Source organism: Podarcis tiliguerta, assembly GCF_965153285.1.
Source record: "Podarcis tiliguerta genome assembly, chromosome: 4".
In the NCBI taxonomy this organism is placed as follows: domain Eukaryota; kingdom Metazoa; phylum Chordata; class Lepidosauria; order Squamata; family Lacertidae; genus Podarcis; species Podarcis tiliguerta.
The window spans coordinates 71028002-71040683 of record NC_139537.1 but is presented as its reverse complement, the minus strand read 5'-3'; the positions used below and the strand labels follow the sequence as shown (position 1 = coordinate 71040683).

General features: G+C 47.4%; 1 protein-coding gene across 3 annotated transcripts in view; it reads right to left on the bottom strand.

Moving 5' to 3' along the window:
- LOC310676252 (phospholipid-transporting ATPase VA-like) overlaps window positions 1–12682 on the bottom strand; it is a 91588-nt gene extending 78906 nt beyond the window's left edge. The window contains exons 1-2 of one of the 3 annotated variants that reach the window (XM_083437984.1): window positions 12608–12682; window positions 11465–11904 (exon numbers count right to left, since the gene is read on the bottom strand). In XM_083437984.1, coding sequence (XP_083294110.1) covers window positions 11465–11904; window positions 12608–12658 — 491 coding nt within the window. In that variant the 5' untranslated portion in view covers window positions 12659–12682. Of the gene's footprint in view, window positions 1–11464; window positions 11905–12198; window positions 12536–12607 lie in introns of those variants that run through there. The other 2 variants (XM_083437985.1, XM_083437986.1) reach the window with 2 other exon arrangements.

Below are 12682 nucleotides of genomic sequence, written 5' to 3'. Positions count from 1 at the left end.
TCGGCGAATTAGCCTAACTGAGCGATCGAACTGCAACGCCCGGAGAACGATGCCCGTGTTATTTATCGAGCGTAGAATGCGCTGTGTGCTGCTTTTTGAGAAGGGCATCTGGAAAAGCTGAGTTCCTTCCCTTGGCATATACTGGGGATTTATGAAGGCATGACGCTTTGGAGTTAAATGTCGCGTAGTTCAGCCCTGCACAACTAAGTGGGGTGGCCCACCTAGCCAAACACAGCACACCAGCCACACACACTGGGATTCACCGTGTGTTTAACAAGACTTCCGTTTCTGCAGCCACCAGGCCAGTAGCACATCAGCAATGTTACGAAGCAGAGCCTCCGCCCGCAGTGGACTATGTTCAGCTTGGTGGATGCAAAGTTTTACAGTGGTCTCAAAGCGCGAGGAAGCCCCTCCAGAGAGATATTAAATGGGAGACACAGTGGCGTAGCGTGGGGGGTGCAGGGAGGGCCGGCCGCACCGGGCGCAACATCTGGGGGGGGGGCCGCTCGCACTCGCAGCTCTCTGCCCCTACCTGGCTCACTCACTCTCTCTCACTGCAGTGCTGGCTGTGCGAATCCGATCCGAGCCGCCGGGTCGCCACCCACTGTGGAGGGGAGGGTGCCAGGCGTGCGGTGCGGTGCGGAGAGAGAGCGAGGGACTATCTGGGGGAGGGACAGTGCAGCGGGGGGGGGCACAAATTACTTGCCTTGCCCTGGGTTAGGGGACGCAAATTACTTGCCTTGCCCCGGGTGCTGACAACCCACGCTACGCCACTGGGGAGACATGAGCAGCACCCTATCATTCCACTTTGCCACCCAATGGGCTTCATGGAACTCCATGGACAGCCAAGAGATGCACAGCGGCAGGACCTTATAACACATTATGCGTAAGCCCCGCTTTCTCCCATTTTGTGCCCTCTAGACATTTAGGACTGAGCATTGGCCATGCTAGTTGGGCCTGATGGGAGCTCTAGAAAACATCTGGGGTCTGCTCCAGGGGGTAGGACTCAAACCAATGGATTCAAGTTACAGGAAAGGAGATTCCGACTAAACATCAGGAAGAGCTTTCAGAACTGTGTCCAATACTGGGCACCACAATTTAAGAAGGATGTTGACAAGCTGGAACATGTGTAGAGGAGGGCAACATAGATGACAAAGGTTTGGAAACCAAGCAACAGTTGAGGGAGTTGAGTATGTTTACCCTGGAAAAGAGGAGACTGAGAGGGGATACGATAGCCATCTTCATATATCTCAAGGGCTTTCATGTGGAAGAGCGAACAAGCTTGTTTTCTCCTGCTCTGGAGGGTAGGACACAAACCAATGGCTTCAAGTTACAGGAAAGGATATTCCAAAAAAACATCAGGAAGAGCTTTCTGACAGGTAAGAGCTGTTTGACAGTGAAACAGACTCCCACTAGAGGTAGGGGACTCTCCTTCCATGGAGGGTTTTAAGCAGAGCTTGGATGGCCACCAGTCATGGGTGATCTAGTTGAGATTCTGGCATTGCAGGGGGTTGGACTCGATGACCCTCAGGATCTCTTCCAACTCTACAATTCTAGGAAGGCTAACTCTGCCTCACCCTGTAGCACTTACTGGAAAGTACAGGCAGTGTTATGGGAAAGAGCAAGTATCATCTTCCCCCTTGAGACCCCCTCGCTTTCACAGCTGCCAACTGTGGGCAGGCCAGGGCAGCTTCACAGTATTCCCACCTGCTTAAGAGCACCCGCACGATCGTTTCCTATCTTGTTTTCTGATCCTTGATATAGTTCAGAAACTTCGCTGCCAGCAGCTTCTGCTCAAGACTGCTACAACTGAGACTCTCAGGCCGGGTGCAGCAGCATCAGATCACACCTTCCGGACCCTGAAAGCCATGAAACCCAACTGACAAATAACGATGTGGTAGCAAATGACTAGTCCAAATAACCTGGGAGGACAGCGAAGGCATTTTGGAAATACCAGAAGTTCGTTTTAAGCAAGGTGCTGTTTACACAGGTGTTGTTCAAACACCGGGTTAGGTGGAGGTCACACACTGTGCTCAGATAACAAGATGTTTCAGAGAGATAAGATTAAGCTAATGGGCCCTTGTGCCAGTATCTTCAAATAAACTCCAGTGTTCTTCTTCTGGGGCTCTAGGGACTAACCACCCAAACTCCTCCTTCTCCTCCTCGCTGGGAGGCTCGAAATTTTCCGTTGGAAAACAAAAACAAAAATCATGGCACAGGAGTGCTATACAGACCCAAGAGAAGTAACCAAGACACACAAAGGGCTGGAATAACCACAAAAAACTACTATACTAATGTAGTTCAACATAAAGCCTAACCTACCTCAGCTGCCTGAATGTGAATTTAAACAACAATGAAGGCATTATAGGTAAAAAAATAATGGGAGAAAAGAGAAGCAGCAACACACTGCAGAATTCAGTCTAACTAAGGGGTGCCTTAACCTGTGGCTTCCTTCCAGATGTTGTTGATCTGCATCTGCCATCATCCCAAACCAGTAGAAGCATTCAAAATTCTCCAGGTGCATTTTGCACCTGGCTATCGGCCACTGGCGACCAGGTGAAGATGCCTAGGCACCAAGTATGACACCTGACATCACTTACCATCTGGAGGGGCATGCCTGGGGATAATTGGATCTGGGCTGTTCACACACACTAATATCACACCCTGTGGGAGTAGCCCAATACTTACGTGGACTGTCCCTGGATCAAGTGACTTTTCTTCTTCAAGTTCTCAGAGTTCTCAACCCAGCTCTAAGTTGTCCTCTGAACTAATCAGATGTTGAACTCAGAATCAGTCACAATCAGTCCATCATTTGGTAAATAAGACTCCTGCCCCAAAATGGCTACTAGACATTCTGTTCTGGTGACTGTAATCTTGGTTTAAGGAGCCGTTTGGCGCCTAGTTTATATATTTGAGTTTCCTTACCCTGGTCCCTTTGTCTCCTGGTTCAACTGTGCAGAGAAAAGAGCAAACTGCATAGGAATCAGACTTTAACCACTGATCCATCTAGCTCAGTATTGTATACACTGGCTGCAAGCAGCTCTCCAAGGTTTCAGGCAGGGATTAATTTGGAGATACCAGGAATTGAATCGGGGACCTTCCACATGCAAGGCACATGTTTCTACCAGCTGAGCAATGGTCCTTCTCTTAGTACAGCAGCATCAAGTGTGTAGATCAAACAACATCTGACTGCTGTCTAGCCAGTATCAGAGCCCACCACGTCCAACATCACTGCTGTAGACCCTGTCCCTCCTCCAAATTCTGGAGCCCCAGTCCGCACAAGGAAGCCCTGGTTGGAATTGCCCACAACACCATGCAGCAACGTAACATATGCTGCTATCCAGCTACCTTTTCCTTCTGAAGTAAGTCTAACCCCACATTTAAGCAGAAACAAATATTAAAGGGGAGAGACCCATCAGAGAAGAGCACCTAGAAACCTGGAGCTGGTCTCTTACAAATATACATATACATATACATATACATATACATATACATATGGGATGCGGGTGGCGCTGTGGGTTAAACCACAGAGCCTAGGACTTGCTGATCCGAAGGTCGGCGGTTCGAATCCCTGTGACGGGGTGAGCTCCCGTTGCTCGGTCCCTGCTCCTGCCAACCTAGCAGTTCAAAAGCACGTCAAAATGCAAGTAGATAAAAAGGTACCGCTCCGGTGGGAAGGTAAACGGTGTTTCCATGTGCTGCTCTGGTTCGCCGCAACCCCAGAGTCGGTCACGATCGGACCTAATGGTCAGGGGTCCCCTTTACCCTTTATATACATATACATATACGTATATGTATACGTATACGTATACATACACATATACATATACATTCACTGGCCAAAATCAAGTCAGGTGGATAGCTCAGTTGGTTAGATCATGGTGCTGACAATGCCAAGGTTGCAGGTTCAATCCCAATACAGGACAGCTGCATATTCTTGCATTGCAGGGGGTTGGAATACATGATCTTTAAGGTCCCTTCCAACACTACAATTCTATAAGGCTTTAGAAAGTGGGTCAGGAAATGGGAGCATCTCAGGATCGACTGGTTCCTCCAATTACTCAAGCTATTAGGATACAGGCCATGTAAACCACACAACACCTATCCAACTTACAATTATCCCAAAGCCTGGAACAAATTTGCTTGGCTAAGTAAGAGGACAATCATTTGTTTCGTTTATTTGTTGTTAACTACAAATTGCCCTTCCTTTTAAAAAGGAAAAGGGTTGCGGCTGTTGTTACGTTGGTACTGACTCCAAGCGGCGCCCGTTCTGTAAACAGGCTGGCTAGAAAGATTTAGCATCGTGGCCTCTCTAATTACAAATGTTCAGAAACAATTTAAGTTCCAGAGCCCGAGGGCAGCCAAAGAGCCACAACTTTGGAATATCCCCTCAACTGGAGATGTGAAATCATTGCTCTTCCCCACTCCCCTCCAACACGACTGGAAAACATCCATGTGAAACCGTGAAATCAATAATGGGATTTGCTGGGAACTAAAAAACAACAGCAACAAGTCTCTGCAGTTAAGTGCTTGCTCAGATTATCTCACTTTTGCATTGTTATGACTTACGAGTCTGGGAGCTGGTGTCTGGTGAGGGAGGAAAGCAGCAGAGTTGTAAAGAGGGGGGAAACTGGGGTCTGTGCAAAAAGGAAGGGCAGCCGGCAGGGTCCAGAGACTGAAGTTCAAAATTAGCTCAAAGTTGTCATCTGAAGTAGCCAGGTGTTGGCCTGTCATTTAAAAAACAAGACTTTAGCGCCATCTTGCCCCAAAATGGCAACTAGACATTCCATTTTGGCCACCTTAACCTTGGTTTAAGGAGCTGTTGGGTGCCTACCTTATTTACCTGAGTTTCTAACGCTGTTTGGCTGTGTGCACACACTCCCATACAGTACACTGCATCCGGTGTGCTCCCACGGCTGGTTTGTGAAGCTGTGTACACACAACTCACATCTATCCTCTTGAGATATACTGAGTTTTGATGCGTCCTCCCCCCCCCCCCCATTTGAGCTCCATTTGAAAATGTAGGCCGTATGAAGGCATCCAGTGTGGCGTAGTGGTTAAGAGCGATAGACTCGTAATCTGGTGAACCGGGTTTGCGTCTCCGCTCTTCCACATGCAGCTGCTGGGTGACCTTGGGCTAGTCACACTTCTCTGAAGTCTCTCAGCCCCACTCACCTCACAGAGTGTTTGTTGTGGGGGAGGAAGGGAAAAGGAGAATGTTAGCCGCTTTGAGACTCCTTCGGGTAGTGATAAAGCGGGATATCAAATCCAAACTCTTCTCCTTCTTCCACTCTATGCCCACAAGTGCCAAGCGGGCAACTTGGGAGCTCGTCCAATCAATCATACGCTGCAATTTGAAACATGGAGGGGGGGGGGAGAATAACCTTGCTGCATTTTAAGGCAGTGGCGTGTACAAAGCCTCCGCTTAGGCCACAGTTTCTAAACCACCACCACTACCGACATCACCGGTCCAAAGGCCTATGCAATGCAAAATATCCCACTGCCTCCTCCTTATTTCACTGCATGTTACACGCCAGGCATGACCAAAAGGAGGAGGCAGGTGTTCAAGGAAAGCATGAGCTTGTTTCTTCCGATCAAAGATGCTTCTGGCTTCCAAGTTCTTTCACTCCCACTCGTTACCACCTTCTCTCCTGTTATATGTGGCCAAAACCTCAACACAATTTGCGGAATCTGCTGGCACACCCAAGGATATGCAGCCGTAAGCTACAGAACTGCTGGTACACTTTTAAGACTCTTTGTCTGAATTAGTTAAAGACTCATGCACATCTTTATTAAGCTTGGCACATCACTTTTAAATGCTCGCCTTTTGTTTTGGGGGGCTTATGCTTTTTAAAAAATTATACCTTTTTTAAAAAAAATAAAAACCTATTTAGACTACCAATGACCCACAGAATGGGAGAGCCAGTGTGGTGTTGTGGTTAAGAGTAGTGGACTCATAATCTGGGGAACCGGGTTCGCGTCTCCGCTCCTCCACATGCAGCTGCTGGGTGAACTTGGGCTAGTCACACTTCTCTGAAGTCTCTCAGCCTCACTCACCTCACAGAGTGTTTGTTGTGGGGGAGGAAGGGAAAAGGAGATTGCTAGCCAGTTTGAGATTCCTTAAGGGGAGTGAAAGGCGGGATATCAAGTCTAAACTCCTCCCCTTCTTCTATCTTCCATAGCTCTCTCTTTCTCAATACACTGTGAAACTTGCTCTTCCGTATCCCGCCATTGTTGGAAGGGCAGTGCATTGCTTTAGGGACTGCTACCGTTGTTCAAAAACATAGATCTTTCTGCACAGCCTGGGAGTTACTGCCGTTGCTGCCAATGTCACAGCACTTTGTGCTTTTCCACACAAGAATTTTTACAAAAAGGAAATAAAACCTAAGTTCCTTCTCTTGGAATACCCATTAGCCTGCTGCCTCACCAGCTAATTCTCCTAAGCTAACTGTGTTTCTGATGCTCGATTTTTAATCCATGTTCACATGACTCAAAATCCCAGTGTCTCCTGTAATTTCTTAGATATTACTCTTTGGTGTGCCGTTTCTCAGACGAGCTTCTCTCCAGCTGGAGTCTTTAAGCCATTCATCTCTAGCCAAGATCTGCATAGGGTAAAGGCATAATGCCCGCTTGGTGTATATTTGCAAACAGGAACGAGTCTGACACTAATGAAGCCATGCTGATGTGAACAGCTGGGGGGGGGGAAGAGCTATGAAACACACTGGATATTTGTGGGTGGGGTCGGGTTGGCAGAACAACTTCACTGACTCTAAGGTTGCAATGTGAGCATACGCTTGTTCTCCTGCTAAACTACTTGAATTATACAGGTAACTTACAACTAGCTAACGAGTCCGGGGGGGGGGGGGGGGGGGCTTTAGCAATCCCACCCGCCATTGCACCCAGTGTTTTGACTATACAGTATATGATTTTGGTTTTATGCGCTATCCCTGGAATGTAACTTTCATGTAAGTTAAGAGTCGCCTTTAGTTCTGGTAGGTTTTTAAAGCATAGACAACTCTTTCTAAAGTTGGGTTCTCAAAGTAAGTTCAGGAGTGTATCTGGGAGGAGAAAGGGGGGGGGGGAATCCCATAGCCTGGTTCAAATAGCCGGATGCAATTGACAATCATTTATTTTCCAAAAACGAATTTTTGTGACCACTTGTGGACCATGGATTCTCCTTATTCTTCACTGGACTTACTGTAACTAAGGAGAAGGCAGCTCCTATCAACCTCTAAGAATCTATTTAAATAAATAAATAAATAAATAAAAGCAATGATCTCTCAACGGCTCAAATTGTTATCAACTGATATTCCAATAAAAATCATTGGGATGGAGGTAGTGTTAAATTCCATCACACCAGATTAAATAATTTCCGTAAATCCTTGGGTTCACATGGCCCTATATTCACACGTGTTCTGACTAGTATTGCTCTGTTAATGTACTTTAGTTGCAGGTAAGCTGAAGAAAGGGCGTTACAAATCAGTGCTCAAGTTTTTTTTTGGGGGGGGCGCAGTCTCCTTACCCTCCAAATGTTTTCAGAAGGCTATGGGAAATCAGAGGTGAGGTTCATGTGTTTCCTTAAAGGCGAGGCTACCATCTCACAACCTGAGCGCTGCTACGAACCATTTACCCTTTGAACAAGCCCTTCTAAAGGAGAACGAGAGAAAGGCAAAAGAGCACATTCTTTGAAACTGGAAAGAGAATGAGCAATGACATTCTTGGAGATGGCTTTGAGCAAAAGCAGATTTTGTGCAATGCTACCTGGGTGGCGCTGTGGGTCTACATAAGCCATAGGGACGCGGGTGGCGCTGTGGGTTAAACCACAGAGCCTAGGACTTGCCGATCAGAAGGTTGGCGGTTCCAATCCCCTGCCAACCTAGCAGTTCAAAAGCACGTCAAAGTGCAAGTACATAAATAGGTACTGCTCCGGCGGAAAGGTAAATGGCGTTTCCATGCGCTGCTCTGGTTCGCCAGAAGTGGCTTGGTCATGCTGGCCACATGACCCGGAAGCTGTACACTGGCTCCCTCGGCCAATAAAGTGAGAGGAGCGCCGCAACCCCAGTCGGCACGACTGGACCTAATGGTCAGGGGTCCCTTTACTTTACTATCTTTTTGCTTACTTGTCCTTCCTTTGATAAAAAGGGAGGTATTGGTGGGATGAGGATTTGGGGGGGGGCTTCTGTTGTGGGGGGAATGGAAGGGAGAAGATTTAGCTGCCTGCCTTATGCTGAAATGGGAGCTTGGGTACTATGTGAGAATGATGGGGAGGGTATTTTTTGGTAAGCAGTGCAAGCAAATGTGTGTCTACTCATAAGTAAGCTTTACTGAATTCAATGAGGCTTACTCCTAGGAAAGTAGAAGTAAGTTTAGTTGAGCTCAGTGGGGCTTATGCATGGACAAATTCCACTTAGACTTCTGAGCGGATGCAACTTGACTAGGAAATCACTTAAGCTACTCTTAAATTAGTTGAAAATACAGTGGTACCTCGGGTTAAGTACTTAATTCGTTCCGGAGGTCTGTTCTTAACCTGAAACTGTTCTTAACCTGAAGCACCACTTTAGCTAATGGGGCCTCCTGCTGCCGCCACGCCGCCGGAGCACGATTTCTGTTCTCATCCTGAAGCAAAGTTCTTAACCCGAGGTACTATTTCTGGGTTAGCGGAGTCTGTAACCTGAAGCGTATGTAACCTGAAGTGTATGTAACCTGAGGTATCACTGTATATTAAATATATAATATGGAAGTTTAATATTTTTATTAAATCTACGACTTCCTTACATTTTAAGGCCCTCCACCGCTGCAGACATATATTGTGATATTTAGCTGGTGATATATTGTGATGTTGAAAACCAGATATTGCCCAGCCCTAGTACAGAGTGCCCAAACCAAAATTTCCCTAATTCAGGCACCAGAGCAAACCACAGTTTTACAAATTCAGAAGTCTTCTATTTGGCAGAGCACAAAAAGGAAAGGAGGAGAAGGGACTGCAAATACACATGGCACATCAATAACTCATGGTTGCTTAGGCCCAGGAATGTGATGTCTGCACCGGGGCCAACATTTTCCAAAGAAGTCTTCTCTGTCCACACTTTTGCCTACAAGTCATTTAACAAAACAGCATCAAGAGACGTACACCCACATCTGAATTGGCAGCGAGAGAGGCAAGTGCAGCAAAACTTCGCTAATTCACATTTCCCTAAGCTGTACACCCTATAATTGAAAAATAGGAATCTCTATCCTTTTCTGTCTGGTCAGCGAAGATTTAACTGCATATTGCTGTAATGAGGTTTCAAATTACTAGGGCAGAATTACTGTACTGCTATAAATATAACCATTTTCTGCAAAGAAGTAATCTCCAAGATGTATGAACGAAACAATGCATTTGCTATTCGGGAATAAAGTTAATTTCATCTCGCACGAGACTGCACTGACAACAGATCTATACCGCGCCCCGCACGCCAGCAATTTAATAATATGGTAGTTGGTTAGGTAATTTAAAGTCAATCAAATAGTGCTATGAAAATCGTACATAAATAACATTAAGAGTTCATGATGGATTGAAAATTGATTTTTCCCATTTCTAAAATTAGCAGGGAAAGTATTTTAGGAGCATTAGGTATTTCACATAAAAGCAAGTCACTGGCTGATGGTATCTAACGTAGGAGGGCAGTCAAGGACACATTTGGGGGAATGCACAATCTAATGCTGCTTTTCTGCTTGCACATGCAGTCAGTGAGACTTAGGAACAGTGGAACCTGCCTTAAACCAAGTCAGATCCTCTGTCTGTCCAGCTCATGATGGTCTCTATTGACTGACAGGAGCTATCAAGGGTTTCAGATGGGGGGGACATTTCCAGCGTCACTTGGAAATGCTGGGGCATTTTGATTGCAAAGCAGGCATCCTGCAACCAGTTTCAGAAACTCAGATATATAAGCTAGGTACCAAACGGCTCCTTAGACCACGGTTCCAGTCACCAAAATAGGATATCTAGTTCCCATTTGGGGGCAAGACAGCTCTAAAGCAGCATTTCCCAACCTTGGGCCTCCAGCTGTTTTTGGACTACAACTCCCATAATCCTCAGCTAGCAAGACCAGTGGTCAGGGATGATGGGAATTGTAGTTCGAAAACAGCTGGAGGCCCAAGGTTGGGAAACACTGCTCTAAAGTCTTATTTTTCAAACGATGGACTGTATATGAGTCTCAGTTCAACATCTGGCTAGTTCAGATGACAACCTTGAGCTAGGTTAAGAACTTTTGAGAACTCGAAGAAGAAAAGTCACTTGATCCAGGGACTTAGTCCACTTAAACACTGGGCTATTCCTGCCTCTTTTTCTTAACAGCGACACGGACCATTCATAACGTTAAGTATATTGTTCACAACTGTGGGTGGGGTAAGACAAGTGATAACGATTAAGTACGACATTGTTCACCACCGCTCCTGCTCCGGCTGTTTAGAAAAAGCATTTTGGTTCCTGGATTCATTCTGATTGTGCAGGTAAAATAACAAATAGAATGCTACAGGGTGGGTTATTAAGTGCGTGAAAACAGTCCAGATCCAATGATCCCCAGGCATGCACTTCCAGGTGGTGGAGATGTCAGGCAATATCCTGGCACCCAGGCATCTTCACTTGGTCACAAGTGGCCGAAAGCCAGGGGCAAAATGCACCCGGCGCCTGGCTAATTTCGAACACTGCCTGCCAGTGACCTATAGGCCTTCTCCACCAGGTCCGTGAAGGCTTGCATAGCGAGTTTGTGCAGACATTACATTTGACAGGATTTTTCAACCCTGGTCAAAACAGTGCGACCCAAAGCACATTCACTCAGAAGAAAGCCTCGCTGGGCTTGCTGGCTAGGATAAATCCCGCCAACTCACCCAGAAGCATGCACACAACCACAAAAAGGCAGAACTACTCCAGCCTCCAACCAAACCCTCAAGCGGGACCACTCTTCCGCAGTAAGACGGTTTATGGAAGAAAGCCTACAATACGTCGGTTCCATAGAAAGCAGACCAAGGCACACACGTGTGCAGGAGAGGGGAACGAAACAAGAATAAAAAATAATGCGAAGAAAAGGAAATTAAGCAGACGCCAGACACCCAGGCGAGAAAAGCACTGTCACAGCAATAAATCTCTTATTTTATCACTTTTTTTTATTATGCCAAAGGAAATAGGATGTCAGAAACGGGTAAGGCCACCTGCACGCTCAAGAGAATGGTTAGTTGGGGCAGCTGTATGTTCAGAACGAGAAACCTTTTCTACTATCAAAAACACTCTAAAACTCCATTTCCCGTAGCGGCAGAATGCCCTGTTTTCTCCTGGCGCAATTTCCCCACCAGCGGGGCCCACAAGCGCAGCCACAAACCTCCACATGTGGGGCTGGCCTTTCCACATCTACATGCCACTACCGCCACCATCAGGAACAGGCAGAGTGTCTGCCCCCCACCACAAAAAAAAACCCTTTCCAGTTACCTGCAGTAGACCAGGCACTCCATGTGGTTGATCTCTTGGTCGGAGCGGTACCGGCTGTAGTCTTCCCACAAGTCCTTGACTGCGGTGACCGCCAGGATGAAGAGGACGGGGGCCAAGGCCAGCTCAGGCTGGAAGGCGTTGACAGCCGGCACAAAGTTGAGCAGGGCGATGAAGACGAAGTAAACGTTAGCCAGGCGATGGAACTGCTCAAAGAGGTTTTTGGGCAGGAAGGACAGAGCCGTGTATTTGGTGGTCTTCAGCCTGTTGTCGGCTGGGGGAGGAGGGGGGTTCTCCGCTTCGGGCCAAGGTGCCAGCAAGTTGGAACATACCCTCCGTGTCTTGCCTGCATCTTTCTTCTTCTTCCTTCTCCTTTTCTTCCTTTCTTTTTCCTCCTTCTGCTCTGGAGAAGACTCCCTTCCACCTCCGCCTTGTGTCATGGTCTAATCCACCCCCACCCCCCAAAAAAAACCCCCCACAACACACACACACACAGAGAGAGAGAGAGAGAGAGAGAGAGAAGCAAAGTTAGAACTTTTCCCGCACTTTCCACATGGAGAAAGCAGCCGCCCTCTCTCCCTCCTTTGCAAGATGTGATCATCTTTTTGAAAACTTACTCATGCCCTTATTTTCATTCTCCCCTCCCCTCCAAGCTAAGAAGAGAGAGGTGAGGATCCTCCCTCCAGCTCCCTTGAACCCGCCCATCTAGAAATTTTTGTTTGGAATAGGGATCTCACTCTTTCTGCCTCTCCCCGCCGAATCTAGGAAGATGCTCTCTTTTTTTCTTCTTCTTCTTCCACTTTCCCTCTCCTTCAAACTTCCCCCCGCTGCCTTGCCAGTGACTCCCGGGCGAGGAGGAGTTGCAGGAAGAGGAGGAGGACTCGCACAAAGTAGTCCTTGTCTTACTTTGCACGTCGTTTCTCACCAGCCCACGGCGAGCTTTCGTTTCCGCTCCGCCGCAAAGAACAGGGGCTCTTGCTTACGGGAGGGAAGCGGCTGGCGGGGCGCGCGGGGAGGGGAAGAGAAAGTTGCACTCATACCGCGTGGCGCGCGGGGGAGGTTCCGGGAAACTTCCTGGAAAGAGATGGGGGGGGAGCGGGGGGAGGAGGAGGCTGACAAGGCCGAGGGGATAATCCCACTACTCACCCCCCTCAAAAAAAACACAACAACCCACGGAGGCGGAAAAAGTAAATACATGAAGTTGAGGCGGGCGCAGCGTGG